Here is a 16627-nt window from a genome sequence, read left to right as displayed (position 1 = left end):
ACACCCATTCCATTCCAAAAAGGAAATGAAACATCCTTCCCAGTTTGCTACTATTTTCATCTGACATACATTACCAAACTGTTTGGCCCCAAATCACATGCAGAACACAAGCCAATTTTGATATAATTGTCTGCAGGGAGACCTGCTGGCAGGGAAGGAACATCTTGGGATGACATTTCCATACTGTCTAAACTGCAATCTTTATGTTAAAAATGCAATAAATTAAACAAAGCATGGATTGATTACCCGTTACTTGTGGCTAGAAGAAGGCAACATGTATTTTGCATGAACATGTTAATAATACACAGAAATTCAAAACTGGTAACTGGTCCTGGGTCTAACCTAGCTGTGTAAGGCAGGGTTTGGGGAGAGGGCCTGAAAAAGAAAGGCCTAGTGGCCCTTTCACACTAAAGACTGCCAGAGGAGCTATAAGTTTCTCTCAAGTTTCAGAACTTTACCAGGGAAGCACAATAAATATCTATGCCAGCATGCCATTTATCATACTACAGGTAGTCCTTGACTTGTAACAATTCATTTAGTGACTATTCAAAGGTAAAATTGCACTGAAAAAAGTGACTTAGGGCTGTTTTTCACACTTACGACCTTCGCAGCATCCCCATGATCATGTGATCGAGATTCAGATGCTTAGCAACTGGTTAATACTTATGGCGTTGCTGTGTCCCAAGGACATGTGATCACCTTTTGCAACCTTTTCATGAACAAAGTCAATGGGGAAGAGCCAGCTTCACTTAACAACTATGGCAGGAGAGGTCATAAAATGGGGCAAATCTCACTTAACAAATGTCTCACTTAACAGCAGAAATGTTGGGCTCAATTGTGGTCGTAAGTCCAGGACTACCTTAAGCACTTTGAGTCTTCCCCTATCTCCTTTGCTACCACATTTGCTACTTTGCCTTTGAATGAAAGATGAAGTTCTGATAAGACTTCCAACATATGATTTCAAATTTTAAGAAAACCAAGTTGTTTATGAGAGTTAGAAAACATCAATTAGAAACATGAATCAAAAGTTCATGCTACTGATTGTGCAAACACGGTTGCAACGGCCTTCCTGCTACCTCTTCCCCCCAAATCTCTTCCTTTCCTAAGTTTCATATACTGACAGTTTTCCACAGAGTAGTTACTTTCCACTACATCACTTGTAAGTGAGTGGTCTCTCTCTCTCTTTCTCTCCTTCTCTTCCCTCCTAATAAGCATGTACCTTATTTAACTTTACCAGTGACAACTCAGGAGAAATGGAAACTTCTGTCACAACCAATATTGCTTTGTCATCCTGCACTGCCCCAAAACATCACTCCCCAAAGCCAAAAATGTACCCCACAGAATATCACCACAACAGTGGTGGGATTCAAAAAATTTTTACTACCGGTTTTATTACGTGGCTTGGTGGGTGTGGTGTGGCTTGGTGGGCATGGCAGGGGAAGGATACTATAAAATCTCCATTCCCTTCCCACTCCTGGAGGAAGGTTACTGCAAAATCCCATTCCCTCCCAACCCCACTATCCTGCTTTCCAGCTCCGCTCTCCTGTGCACGGCAACAAAAGAAGACCCAGCTGATCAGCTGAGACTCGGGAGGCAGAGAATAGATGGGGGAAGGGCCAGTCAGAGGTGGTATTTTCCAGTTCTGCAAACTACTCAAAATTTCTGCTACCAGTTCTCCAGAACTGGTCAGAACCTATGCACCACAAGAGCAGCAATTTTAAATTTTAAAGGAATTATTCTCCTAAACAGACTAACATCCAGAAGAACATTATTACGTGGCTTCAGAGAAGAAAACACCTCATGTTAATAACCTTGTATCAGCTGTCCCAGAGAGGACAGTTATAGTTGCAGTAAATAAATATATCTGCCCTAAAATATTCCTTCATCTCTCTATCCTGGCATCTTCAGAATGAAAAAAAGTCTCCACATTCAATAGTGTTTGCTACACAGGGTCTTAATTCTTCAATCTAGGCTTCTCCTTTACAAGGCGCTGTCTGCAGTCAAGGGTTTGAGTGCTTAAGACATGCCTGCAGGTTTGAAAGCTGAGTGTCTTCTCTTGTCATCACAATTTGAATTATGAAAAACAAAAGATCAAGAACTATTTCTTATAATAGCAGGAAAAAAAAATACAAATTTAAGCAATACTTCAAGACTACAAATCACCAAATAAGAGCAGGCTTTTAAACAAGTAAAAAGAGAGCGAGCGAGCAGGTGGATGTCTGTTAACTGGGCAATAAAATAGACAATCATAGACAAGCAGTATTGGACAAACAAAAGAGGAAGGAAAATGGTTAGATGTTTAAAAAATGAAGATGGCAGGCATGGTCCTGAGACTGCAGATTTAGAAGGATCAGTCTCAGCTAAGTGGCAAGTTCTTAGGACTACCTTTCAGACAGCTGAAAGAATTGGCTTCTATTTTGGGGGATATATTACCAGTTATTAGTCATATCTGTCTTTATTCCTCCTAAAATAAATTATCACTCACATTCAGCTGACAAAGCAACAGCATTTGCACCTTCCACTCCTGCTTCAGCACACCTCCATTTGGATTTAGCAGCTAACTTTTCCCAACTTTCTATCATTGCTCTTAGGAGGGCTTCCCAAAAACACAAGACAACTCAACCCCAGACAGGTCAACCAGCTGCCCTGAAAACGTGCATTCCCACCAACCTTCCATGTGCAAGCAGCAATGTGAGTGCAGCTGACCTGTCAGAGACACAATCTGCCCTCCGGCTGTAGATGGAAATCGGAAGACTGTCTGTTGTGCCTGCTGTAGCTGTCCAGGTATGCCTACGACCGCCGCCTGGCCCTGCTGGTTGGAGAGGGCCAGCGAGTGCGGCTGTAACTGAGTGAGAGGAATGGTAGGGGTCCCAGGAGGGAGTGGAGCACCTGCTGGAAGGAGGGAGAAAAAAAGTCTTTTTTTATCAGGGCCAGGTGTTTTTAAAATCTCCTTCATTCCTTCTTGGATTCTTGTTAATCTCTCTCCTCCCAGATTATCATCATATGCAGCCTTCTCCAACCTTGTGCCTTCAGTTGAGCTGTGAACTATGAGTTCCAGAATTCCGAGTGGAATTCTGGAAGATGGAATATCCAGTTGAGGGAGGCTGCCATTCATCTTTCATGGGAGGAAGAGGAGGGAAGGCACTGACCAAGCTCCATGTCCCACTTCCAAACCCTACAATTCTCACAATCAGAAATGTCAAAGTGGGACCTTTCCATTTCCTCAAAGGAACGAGGAGGCTGGCAGCAGAGACAGCAACACTACCATTTCCCTAAAACTTCCTGTTCTCCTGGTAGAACCTGTCCCTTGACCAGCTATTATTCTGGCCTCAGCCATATTCCTTCATGAAACCATCATATTTAAGAGAATACAGTTTTGGCATTTCCATTCCAGCCTCTCACAAGTCAAAAAATGGCGAAGGCCGAACATGATCAGTGTAATTGCAGAAGAATCAGCAGCTATTGCAAAAATGCTTCAACTGGCAAAAGAGAAACTGACCTGACATGAGGGTAAAGCCGGTAGGTATCTGCATGAGTCCTCCAGAGGCCACTGCGCTGGTTCCAGTGGTTTTCAGTACTGTTCCGTTGGCACTGGTGACTGTACTGGGGCTCACACTGGCAGAGACTGGTGCTAAGTAGTTAGTAATGGGGAACGAGGGTCCGCTGCTGACCTGCATGGATGTGGATGTCGTGGGTGCTGTCTGGATGGTGGACGTCGTCCCTGGGAGGTTGGTGACAGTGAATGCTGGCTTCAATGAGTCCTGCAAAAGAAGCACAAGTAGGAAGAGCCAAGCCGAAACAGAGTACACTGCCCAGAGCTGAATAGAGCCTTTTCTCTTCTGACTATCTGGCAGTATCTACATCTAAATGTTAAAGGTAACATGTATAGGTCAATAAGCTCTCAAAATCACCATACTACTCCACATGTGGTTGGATTTAATTCCTATTGCCCTGTCTACTCCCAGGCTACTGGTATAGACCACTATTTTTCAAACTTGGCTGCCTTTTAAGAAGTGTAGCGTTCAACACCCAGAGTACCCCAGCCAGCCATAAAAGAAACTCCTGAAAAGTATTTCAAAATATTACTAATGGCAGATCAATATTTCAGTGCCAGGTTATCAAGAAAAACGGCAATTAGCCCTTGATTTACATAGCCTGGAAAAAGTAATTCAAACAACTCACAAACATCCCACTCAAATGAATTCACTCATAAATAAGGGCAGGAGTTTTACTCAATCATTTTCCAAGACTCAGGATGCTAACCCCTTATTCTTTAACACTAAGCCATTATTAATGCAATTCCATGTCCCTGGCCATGGTCTCTTATTCTGAATTTAACAAATTGAAATAGTATCCAAAAACAGCTGGTGGATCCCCGCCTTCCCTTCTCCCCATTTTAAACCAAGGATATTCATTCTTCTTTGATATTTCACAATGGTTGAGTCCCATCAGCAGTCTGAGTAGCTTACCAAACACTTTCTTGGGGAGGCAACAAAAGGCCTAAACAAGATACATATTCAGTCTGTTCAGGCAGGCCTAGTTTATGCTAAACCTGAGACCCAATGGCAGCAAGGACCCTGACCAGATAAATTATTTTTTTCTTAACATTTCACTTGGACATGCTTCCTATAACTTAAGTCCATGATTCTATATCCTGTCTTCTAGGAATAACATAGATTGTGTCTTTCTATATGACACCACTTCAAAAGTGTTCTCATATCCCCCTGGAGTCTTTTTTTTCAAGGCTAAACATGCCCATTTCTCTCAATCTCTTGTCAAAGAATCATTTTTCTGTCTTTTAAGAATGTTTGTTGTCCTTCTCTTAATGCCTTTCAAGTTGTCTGAATCCTTCTTAAATTATGGTACCCAGAACCCTAATGCATTGCTCAAGATTTACCTGGTGAAGGCATCTTAGATGATGCAATCTTTTCATATTGATCTCTCAAATATATTAGAGAAGAGAAGAGAAGAGAAGAGAAGAGAAGAGAAGAGAAGAGAAGAGAAGAGAAGAGAAGAGAAGAGAAGAGAAGAGATGGAAGGGACCATGGAGATCTTCTAGTCCAACCCCCTGCTTAGGCAGGAAACCCTGACACCCTATACTACTTCAGACAAATGGTTATCCAATCTCTTCTTTAAAACTTCCAGTGTTGGAGCATTCACAACTTCTTGAGGCAAGTTGTTCCACTGATTAATTAGAACAATTAATCAGGAAATTTCTCCTTAGTTCTAAGTTGCTTCTCTCCTTGATTAGTTTCCACCCATTGCTTTTTGTCCTGCCCTCAGGTGTTTTGGAGAATAGCTTGACCCCTGCTTCTTTGTGGCAGCCCCTGAGATATTGGAACACTGCTATCATGGAACCCCAGTTCTTCTTTTCATCAAACTAGACATACCCAGCTTCCTATATTTTCTACTTCAGTTCCAAGTTACTTGCTCAGCTTCTATATATTCACATTTTCAAACCTAGAAAACGTCGAGATGATATCTCCAATGATTTGGTTTATGCCACTCCTAAGATTAATCACAAATCTGGTTTCTGTAGAACCAAGTTTAGTCTTCAAATTTATGCTTTGATTTTGCGTTGAGTTTCTTGTTTATTCATTTGCTTACATGTCATTAATTCATATTGGTCAATATGTAATGCACAAACTGAATGCAAATAAAAGAACAATGTTGCTTTTTTTTTACCATTAGTGCTTTTCCATGTAAATCTAATAAAATCAGATTTTGTAATAATATGAACAAATGCATCTCAATGCACAAAATGCCTTTCATCTTCAATGTTTGAGATTACTTAGCTTTTGTTAATAAGCCAAAACGTGCAATATTTCAAACTACTGAGGATTGTTTATATTCACTATCTTGTATGATACCCCTAGCTTTCCTGGAAGAGAGGTCTATCTCTCCAAGTACTTAGAGAAAGTTTTTGTTTTCGTTTTATAAAAGTACAAAACTATCCATTTTATCAGCTCATTTGAGTCGGAGTTGTTTTGCTACAAATACCTTATCACTCACCATGAGTAAATTTTGTCTAAAAGCAAGGAAGCATCTATCTTAGTCAGTGTAACCTTAATTCTCTGTTAATTAGATGTTTAAGTTTGTGAACTTCTGTTAATTTAATTGATCGGTAAATTTATTGAGAAGCTTTTTGTGACCAGAACCATAAACTGAACTGACTACAAATTCCCACTGTCAACTCCATGCTATCAAAAGTCATGCATATTCACGGCACTATACAAATATGGACCTTTTTATAATCTGTAAATTTTACCTCTAAGAGATGGCTTAGCCCAGAGATGACAGGTTCAGGTAACATGACTTCTGAGTTACACATCCCACGAGGCCATAATGCAACCATGATTTTGCATTTCATGTGATCTGAGCCATTCTGGCTTTGATATAAGGCTTGGTACCATATATGAATTCAGGAAACTATAGCCTATTCAAAAACCAATGCTTAAAGCAAACCATAACTTAGGATAAAATGTAAACCCTGCTATTGTGCTTTATGATAGTAAGTCACATACTAGATCTTCCAGGATTTGCAGAGCAACTCTCAAGTGCGATAAAGAGGCTGCTGGAAAATCTCGGGATCTATTGGATGCTTGAGATACTCTCTCTAAACCAGGGGTGTCCAACCTTGGCAACTTTAAGACTTGTGGACTTCAACTCCCAGAGTTCCTCAGCCAGCAAGCTGAGGAACTCTGGGAGTTGAAGTCCACAAGTCTTAAAGTTGCCAAGGTTGGACACCCCTGCTCTAAACTCTGACAGCCCTGATGGTGTACTGGTTAGAATGCAGTATTGCGGGCAAACTCTGCCCACAGTCTGGAGTTCAATCCTGACAGGGCTCAAGGTTAACTCAGCCTTCCATCCTTCTGAGGTCAGTAAAATGAGGAGCCAGATTGTTGGAGGCAATATGCAAATGCATTGTAAACTCTCCAAACAGTGCTATAAAGCATTATGGAGGTTATATAAGTCTAAATTCTATTGCTAAGTGCTATTGCTATACTTCCATTGAGATCCTGGGCAGTAATTAATCTTAGCTAGATTAGGAAGTGATCCAATCCAAGTAAAGGGTAAAAGTAATGCCCTCCATATTTATTCAGTTAAACAGAGATCTAGCATACGACCATTTGGATATGCTGGATTAGAAATCACTTGTAACAAGCCACTTTTATAATGGAGACAATGAATTCCATGGCTTTCCCAGATTTATGCCACAGTTACACAGTAGAATCATTCAATATTGAAAACTATGGTTATTCAAACCTGGAATCCAGATCAAGGAGGTCAGAGAATGAGCCAACCAGAAAGATATTTATTAAAATGGAGGTGTTCATTTCACGTCACATCCCCCATTGATGGTCTCAATGGCCTCTTCCAAATCTGATTCTAAACAGATATAAACATAAGATTAAATTATATATTTAATTATATTTTCTTTCAAAATCTAATTAAACATATAATTTTGAAAAGTAGGGACTGCCAAACTATTGTCTGCATAGAAATGGACTGTTGGAAGGGCGGTGATGTTTCCATACAGCAAAGGCTTGACAGGAGGCACAGCTGCACCAGGGTTTTCTTTGTACTCAAAATACATTAAGTTTTCCCTCCCTGCAGGTTTGATTGCCTAGTGTTCTAGATTCAAGTCACACTTTCAACTACCTTATTACAAAAGAAGTATCTGACGTCCCCATATGAGTAAAAATAACCATCTGCTTACATGAGAAATATAATAGGCTAATTCTGAGTGAAGGCCAATTCTATTTGTTTGTTTAATTTATTTACTTAAATCATTTATGTAGTTGCCCATCTCCCAACCAACTCTGGCCAACTTCCCATCAAAAGATTTGGAGCTTCGGGACAGAGTTCCAGCCACTGGGAATGAAGCATATTTCACTTGCATAGTCCTGTCCTGCTTCAGTGTCCTGATAAAAAGTTGTTTTAAAAAACTATTTGGAGGTGGAAAGTCATACATATGGTAGTCATGTTTTAAGGGCTATTAAACTGGAAAAAGTGTTGTCTTCTGGGATTAGAATAGCTATTTCTGTCTGAACTCTATAGTCTGAAATATCTTAACTTGTCTAGGGAGGGTTAATGTCTTGTTGTCATTAAAGTTGTCAGTGTTCCTGCTGCTGCCAGCCCCCCCAACTCCCAGCACTACTATGTAGATCCAGCCGGCAGGCACTCCCATGTGCTTCTCCAGGCTCCTGACCTGACACACTGCCAGAAACAAGGAATTCACAGCTCAACTAACATCTAAAAAAGGAAAGGCAGACAACAAATCCAGAACACCCTTCCTGCTGCATAGAGGAGGGGGAAGGCGGGATGGGGAGAAAAGGGGAGAGCCAGCCAGCAATTGCCTGCCTCTCTGCTCCTCTCCAGCCCTGGCACCAAGAACTGTGTAGATGGAATTAGGATAAGCATGTGATAATGGTGCACAGTTGAGCAAATTAACTTTCCATTATCTCAGCTGCAGCCTCCTTCTCATCACAGAGGACAGACCTATTGTTGAGGACAAAGCCAAACCAGCCACATGACAAGATCCCTTGTTTCTTAACCTGAGGGATCATAGGATTTCTCCTAGCCCTAGCAGGATGCATCTAGCCTAGATCTGACAATGGGTCTGCTGGACCAGGAAAACCAACAGACCAGACCAAGAATTGCATAGTGAACTTTATTTTCTTTGCACTTGAAAAAAAAACTCCTATAAAACAGAGAGACCCTGAATAAAATACACAGTATTTATACAGATTTCCACCAAACTGTTTTGGACCCCAGTTGTCCCCTCTATTTCCTTCTCCATCCTGTCATGTCTGTCCATTATCTATTAGCAGTTTTTCAATCATCAGCACCTTCTTTTCAGCAATTGAACTATCAGCAATTGGACTTCCTCTTTAAATAAATATCAAACATAGTTACAGTATGACAGCTGTCTTGTTCTTTACATTCTATTCATCCCTTACACTCCTTTGGCTTTAGAAAGTTCTGTCCCTTAGAGCCATCCATTCTGATCTAGTCCTAAGTGGCTTATACTAAATTGGCTGAGTGAATATGGGGACAAAGCTGGAAAGGTGAGTATAAAGAGAGCAAGAGAACTGCAGAAAAGATGCGAAAGTAAATGTAATAAGTACAATGACAATAACTATCAACTGGCACAACCAACCTAGGGATGGAAGTCAGGTTATTCAAGATTTATCTCAATCCCAATGTCATGGGAATGAGCCTTGCGTTGAGTTTTCTAACTGATAACAGAACCTAACAGTGGGTTTGGGGTTGTTGTTTTTTTGGTCTTCTGGACATTCAGTTCTACCTCTCATGATGTGTTGACATAGGCCCCACAATGCTGTATGGGTTTGAAATTCCCAATGAAATGGAATTATTTGACCTTTTCTAGAATTTTAGGATTAATTTCTAAAAGTCTCCTGCAAGTCTGTAATACCCCCATTCCACTCCAAAGCATGCCCTGCCGATTCCCTCTTACCTTCGGTATATATCCTTCAATCAAAGGTTTTATGAGCCATCAAAATCCTCAAAGGTCTTTGTCTTTCAAGGTAAAGGAGGCCAGTTTCCCAAATGTAATACCTCATTGCTAGTTAGATTCCTTCTTACACATACACCAGAGAGAATATATCTGAGAATGCATGTTCCTTTCCAGCTAGATGGTACAGCTGCAGTATATACCTTTCCCAGTCTGCAGACAAAAAATATTCCGGGCTGAATAGGTTGCAGGTGCAACCTGGTCCTCCATGTATGCTCTGGAAATTCTGGACCTGAAGGAGAGCTATTACATGGAGGTCACCGTGTTTGCTTACATCATGTATTATATTGCTACATATTTATATTATATTAATATATTATAATGCAATATATTATTATATATTTATTACATGGGTAATAAATAGTGCCGGCTATATGACACACTAACACCTCTCCTCCATGAACTGCACTGGCTGCTAGTGTGTTTCCAGGTGCAATTCAAGGCGTTTGTTGTCACCTTTAAAGCCCTACATGGCTTGGGACCAGGTTATCTGAGGGTTACCTAACTCTTTTTCCAAGAGTTTCTATCCACGCAGATTGGGCATGCTCCAGATCCCAACAGCCAAAGAGTATCAACTGACAGGAACTAGAAGATGGACTTTTTCTGCCTTATGGAATATTCTCTCCTTGGAAATTAGAATGCCCCCAACCTTGTTTGCCTTTTGCAAAGTTTTAAAAATTTGACTATGAACACAGGCCTGGGGCTCAGAATGTGTTAAGGATTCAATTATTTATTAGTTGAAAAATCATCACGGCTGCTCTTTGTACTTATTTATTGTATGGATGTTTTATTGTTTTTAATTATTTTGTAATTTTAGAATTGTAAGCCACACGGAGTTATCTGGCTGAGTCTCAGCTACAGAAATGGAATGAATGAACGAACGAACAAACAAACTATAGCATGTCTCCAATGCTGTACAGACAAGAGGATTCATTAAATAAACATAATTCTTGGGATCTAAGGGTTGGAACAGAGTTATTTATGTTTGTTAAATGGTCTGATATAATTCTGATTTTTCATAACATACCTTATGACCGTTTGAAGTTTTTTACAAGCTGGGTGAGTTTAATACTCCTCCCTCCTCTTCTATACAACAGTATAGTTATCTGAATTTATGCTACAGATATGTTATTCATGTAATCTTTGATTAGAGTACTATTAGTTCTTTCCAAGGGTTTCTACACCTCATAGGTTTAATTAAAGTTAGGATCACCTGGCATTCCTTACCACTACCACCCACATTCCTTATCCTCCACTTCTACACATCCTTTCATTATTCAAAAACAGAGCAACAGCACTGACCCATCTTAAATGGGCGTTGGTTCTTACCTGATACGCCCCTTCTCGGCGAGCCGCGAGGAGCATCCAGAGAGTGGGATGTGCTTCTGAGTCCTCTTCTTGCAGGCTGAGCTTTAGCTGAGGAAACGCTCCGCCCCCTCACGTGACTCCACGCAGCGTTCCCCCAGTTTTTTGCGATAACGAGAAGAAAGGTTATGAAGTCCTTCTAATCAACTATTGGCTCCTTGGCTGAAACAAGAGTTCCCACCAGACGGAGGAGCTAGGGTGGGGCTGGATGCTCCTCGCGGCTCGCCGAGAAGGGGCGTATCAGGTAAGAACCAACGCCCATTCTCCCTCGAGCCGCTCGGAGCATCCAGAGAGTGGGACATACCAAAGCTTGGCTGTCCTACGGGTGGGACTCCGTCTGGGCCGGAAGCCCCTCCGGGTCACTGATGACCCTTCTGTAGGACTCGTCGGCCAAACGAGGCCTCCACTGAGGAATATACGTCTATTTTGTAATGCCTGATGAATGGGGACGGAGAGGCCCAGGTGGCTGCCCGACAAATGTCAGCAATTGGGGCTTGCGTGGCCCAAGCCGCCGAAGTAGCTGCACTCCTGGTGGAATGAGCGGTTATTCCACCAGGTGCGGGCAGAGATTGTGATAGGTAGCACCTGGCGATAGTCGCCCTGATCCAGTGACTGATGGTTGAGGGAGAGACTTTGAGCCCCAGCGTCCTGGGCTGAAAGGAGAGGAAGAGGGATTCTGATCTTCTCAGGGGTTGTGTGCGCTTAATGTATATGCGCAAGGCCCGTCTAACATCTAGGGTGTGCCAAAGGATTTCCCTGCCCCTCGAGGGTCTGGGGCAAAAGTTTGGGAGGACCAGTTCCTGTGACCTGTGGAAGGGTAAGTTAACCTTGGGTAAGAAGGTGGGGTCAGGGCGAAGGACCACCCGATCAGCGTGGAACACGCATAGATCATTCCTGATTGACAATGCTGCTATTTCCGAGACTCGATGAGCAGAAGTAATAGCCACTAGAAAAACTACCTTAAAAGTTAGAAATTGAAGGGAGGACTACCTCAGAGGTTCAAACGGGTGTCTTGTAAGCGAAATGAGGACCTTGTTGAGGTCCCATGTGGGGAACCTGTGAACAGTCGGAGGGCACAAGTTGGTGGCGCCCCTGAGGAAAGCCCTAACCCGGAGGTGATGAGAAAGGGAACCGAAGTTATCACAAGAGACAACGGTTGAGAGGGCAGTGACCTGCCGCCTCAGGGTGTTAGGGGCAAGCCCTTTACGTAGGCCTTCTTGAAGGAATTCCAGGACCTGTGCAATAGAGGGAGAGAGGGGGTCAACTTGGGACCCACTACACCACTTGCAAAAGCCCTTCCAAGTGGCATCATAAATTCGTGTGGTGGAGGGTCGCCTAGCGGCCAAAATAGTGTCGATTACTTGACTGGAGAATTTCTCTCTTGTCAAACGGATCCGTTCAACCTCCAGACGGCTAACTGGAGCCATTGAGGCTCCGGATGCAGAAGGGGCCCCTGAGAGAAGGAGACCCTGTCCGGGGGGATCCTCCATGGGGGCGCTACCGATAGATTGCGGAGGTCCGCGAACCACGGTCGCCTGGGCCAATAAGGAGCCACCAGGAGCAGGTCTGCCTTCTCGTGGATGAGTTTCTGTATGACTCTGGGAACTAACGGCAGCGGAGGGAAGGCATATAGGAGCCCTGGGGGCCATGGGCAGCATAGTGCGTTGTGGTTCTCCGACCCGTGAGACGGGTACCTGGAGAAAAACCGTGGAAGCTGTGCGTTGGACGGGGAAGCGAAGAGATCCACCATCGGTAGGCCGAATATTCTGGACGCCTCCTTGAATAGGGATGGATGGAGGCGCCATTCTGCTTGGTCCACCGTGGCCCTGCTCAGCCAATCCACCTGGATGTTGAAGATTCCGGAGATGTGTTCAGCTTTTAGTGAGAGGAGGTTGGATTCTGCCCAACGGCAGAGACGCTCGGCCTCCCTCATCAACTGAATAGACTGGGTGCCCCCTTGCCTGTTGATATGGGCTTTGGCCGTGACGTTGTCCGTGAGAATAAGGATGTGGCATCCGCGAACCAGGGGGAGGAAGCTGCGCAGGGCCAGGTGGACGGCGTGAAGCTCCAGCCAGTTGATGCTGCATCTTTGCTCTATTGACTTTGCTCTGTGCCGAGAGCGAGTTGATGTGAGCGCCCCAACCGGATAGGCTGGCGTCCGTGGTGAGGGTAAGCCGCTGAGGTTCCGTGAAAAGGTGGCCCCTGTTGATGGCGGGGTTGGTCCACCAGAGGAGAGACGTGAGGACCCTCGGAGGCACCTTGACTCTGGACTTCGAGTTGCTTCTTCCGGATCTTTGGAATGGGAGCAGGAACCACTGAAGGGATCTGCTGTGTAAACGGGCCCAGGGAATAATTGAGATGCATGAAACCATCTTACTCAATAATTTAGAGAGGTCAAGTAACGCCACCCTCCTTGATCACCTAATCTGTTTGACCAGAGCTTGAATGCTGAGGAACCTCTCCGAAGAGAGGAAGACCTTTTCTGAAACTGAATCGATTATAGCTCCCAAGTGGGTGATTCGGGTGGATGGGGTCAGTTGACTCTTTTGCCAATTGACGAGGAACCCGTGCGCCAGTAGAGCGGAGAGAGTGGCCCTGGTATCCCTGACTGCCTGGCTCTTGGATGGGGAGAGAATAAGGATATCGTCCAAATAGCAGTGGAGGCGGATGGGAACGCTCCTGAGGTGAGCCGCCAGGGCCGCGAGGACCTTGGTGAAGGTCCTGGGGGCCGAGGCTAGACCAAAGGGGAGGGCCACGTATTGATAGTGAAGGTTATTATAACAGAACCTGAGGAATTTGTGGTGAGAGGGCCGGATTGGAATATGTAGGTATGCCTCCGAGAGATCTATGGAGGATAACCAGTCTCCCCGCCTGGTACCCAAGAGAATCGATTGCAAGGTGTACATTTTGAATTTGCGCTGGATAAGGTGGCGGTTTAGCCGTTTTAAATCTAATATGGCTCTCCATCCCCCAGAATGCTTGGGCACCACAAAGAGGTGGGAATAGAATCCCTGTCCCCTCTGGGCCAGTGGAACGGGTTGAATGGCCTGAATGTCAAGCAGGTGTTGGATGGCTGCATCCATTAGTGCACGTTTGGCGGGATCCCTTGAGGTGGGGGATGTCATGAAGGAATCAGAGGGGGTGGACCGGAACTCAAGGGTGAGACCAAACCTGACGGTGTCCCTAACCCATGCATCGGATGTGGATTTGTCCCATTGGGCGGCGAAGTGTCTGAGGCGGCCGCCGATAGGGAGGGAGGAAGAAGTTCTATCTGGGTCGGCGGTAGGGCCTACCCCCCCAATCCCCTAAGGGCCTCTTATAGTTGCCGCCCCGTCTGCTTCTGTCGCCTGAGTCCGAGCGATCCTGGGACCAGAAGGAAGGGGGTCTCGGGTATCTGGGCGGGAAGGGGGGTTGGTAGAAGGGGTGGGGGAAGCCCCTCCGAAAGGGCTGAGGGCCTCTTGTCTCTGACCTCCAAAAAAGGGAGGGCAGATACTTCCTCTTGCTGCGGCCCTCGACCAGCAGGGGTTCCAAGGCCGGACCGAACAGTTTGTCTCCCTTGATGGGAGCAGTGGCCAGCTTGACCTTGTTTTTAACATCCGCCTGCCAGTGCTTGAGCCACAGCAGGTGGCGAGCTGTGACATGCAACGTTATGGCTCTGGAAGAGAACTTGACCGATTGGTAGGTGGCGTCAGCTGAGAACTCGGCTGCGGCCACCAGTTTCGCTATGTCTTGGTGCGCTCTCACATTGGACGCGGGGACGTGCTCTCTCAGCTGCCGGAGCCAGCGGATAGAGGACCTTGTGAAAAATGAAGCGGCTGTAGCCGATCTAATGGCCCAAGCGTCGGATAGATGGGCCCGGCGCAACGCCAGTTCCGTCCGCTTGTCCTCAGGTTTCAAGGCCTCTAAGGCCTCACTGGGGGTAGAGGAGGAAGCAAGGCCCACAATGGGATTGTCAACCTCCGGGATGTCTAGAAGACTAGACATTGCCGAATCGAGATTAAAGAATCTCTTGTCTTGGCTAGAGGGTGTAGGGGGGGCCACCGTGGAAGCAAGTTGTTTAGCCACTAGGTCTACGAAGATGGGTGGGGTCGGGATGACCTCAGCCTCCACCACTGGTTGTGTGAAAATGGAGTCCTCTGGTCCCTCTGAGGCAGGGGGGAGGGCAGAGGGAGACTGGGGAAGAAGACCAGAGACGTTCTTGGCTTTAAAGAGGAGGGATTTAAACATGTGTGGCTTGAACAACCCCCCGAATACGGGTTGGTCGGGGGAAGCCCCCTCGTCCTCCGACATCTCCCCCTCCATGAGGTCCGCCTCTAAGAGGGGCTCACTATAACGGGAGGATCCCATCCGGGAATCCTCTTCCTCTTCCCTGAAGTCACCAAAGTCCCCTTCCTCCTCCTCCTGGGCACCTACCGGAGGAGGGCTGTCCCTCTGAGAGAGTACCTGACCAACCGGGGGGTCCAGCTGTGGAAGGGATCTGGTGGATAAAGAGTCGTGCTCGGGAGCCTGTGGAGAGAAGCCTGATCTGGCCATGTGCTGCAGGCCCTCCGCAATGCCCTGGTGGATAGCCGATTCCATCCAAGCCTTGATGTGGGCTGGAACCTCGGATGTAGAGGGTTCTTCCTGGCGCAGACCAGCGGCCGTAGGTGTAAAGGTGGCTTCAGGGGTCCGTCTGGTTGGTGGTCCAGGGGTCAAGTGACCCTGAAGTGGACTGCGCCTAGATAGGGAAGACGAGTCTGGAGGGGGAAGAGGTTGAGTAGAGGTGGGGGGAGTGGGAGGACGAAGGGCTGGAGGCCCTGAGCGGGACTCCCTTGATCGCCTATCAAACTCCTTTTCCAACGCCTTATGGCGCCTTAAGGCGTCTCGTTGGGAGGCCTTGGAAGGTTCCTTGTCCTGCCTGCGCAAGTAGTGGGCCTTCAAGGAAGGTCGTTTAGAGAGATTGTCGTCTGCCATTTTGATAATGATAATGATAATGATAATAATAATAATAATTGATAATAATAATAATAATAATAATAATAATAATAATAATAATAATAATAATAATAGCAAAGGGCGGTTGGCTCGCCTGGAATTGGCCTGTGACTCCCCCTTTTGGAATTTAATATGTACAGTTATAACAGGTAGTAAGGTATATATATACATATATAATATGTACAGATATATAATCTTTTGGGGTTGTTTTTTTTAATGCTATCTGTATGTAAAGGTTATCTATGTATATACGTATAAATGCATATAATTTTGTATATAAATTTTTCTCTCTTTTTTTTGGATTTTTTTATATAAACAATAACAGGAAAGGAACTAGAAAGATATCACAGTACAGGCCGGATTTACCAAATAAACGCCTGAGGCCTAGAGAGAGAGGCCTCTGGCAGCAGGCCTCCAGACAACAACAAACCGGAGGGGGGGGGCTGCAACTTCGCCCCGATGAAGGCTGCGGGAGGCCAACAGAATAATGAAAGCGAGCCAGGAAGATCGCTAAAAACAACTAAACTCTTGACCCAAGGGGTCTGGGACGTTTGCATCCACCGCGGCAGCAAGAATCAGAAATAAAAATGGCGCCCGACCACAATGCGGCGGCAAGATGGCGGCCGCGAGCTGAGCTATGTCGGGCGCCTTCGGGACGGCAAGGAGGGCTTGTCCGGTTAGCTCAGTGCGCCTGGTGCTCTTAAGGGGCGACAAGCCCTTCCCGGTCGGCGTTTTGGGTGGGGGGGAATC

The 16627-nt window shown here is 45.3% G+C and overlaps 1 protein-coding gene across 1 annotated transcript in view; it reads right to left on the bottom strand.

Annotated features, from left to right (window-relative positions):
* Positions 1-16627, bottom strand: part of SRF (serum response factor) — a 75074-nt gene that overhangs the window by 14731 nt on the left and 43716 nt on the right. Inside the window, 2 exon segments of the mRNA XM_026683824.2 lie at positions 2707-2892; positions 3500-3761. Of these exon segments, the coding sequence (XP_026539609.2) occupies positions 2707-2892; positions 3500-3761 (448 nt within the window).

Source organism: Notechis scutatus, chromosome 1 (genome assembly GCF_049901735.1).
Source record: "Notechis scutatus isolate UNSWTSFEM ecotype Mainland chromosome 1, rNotScu1.2, whole genome shotgun sequence".
Lineage (NCBI taxonomy): Eukaryota > Metazoa > Chordata > Lepidosauria > Squamata > Elapidae > Notechis > Notechis scutatus.
Note: the sequence above shows the minus strand (reverse complement) of the source record. Positions and strands in the feature narration are given on the sequence as shown.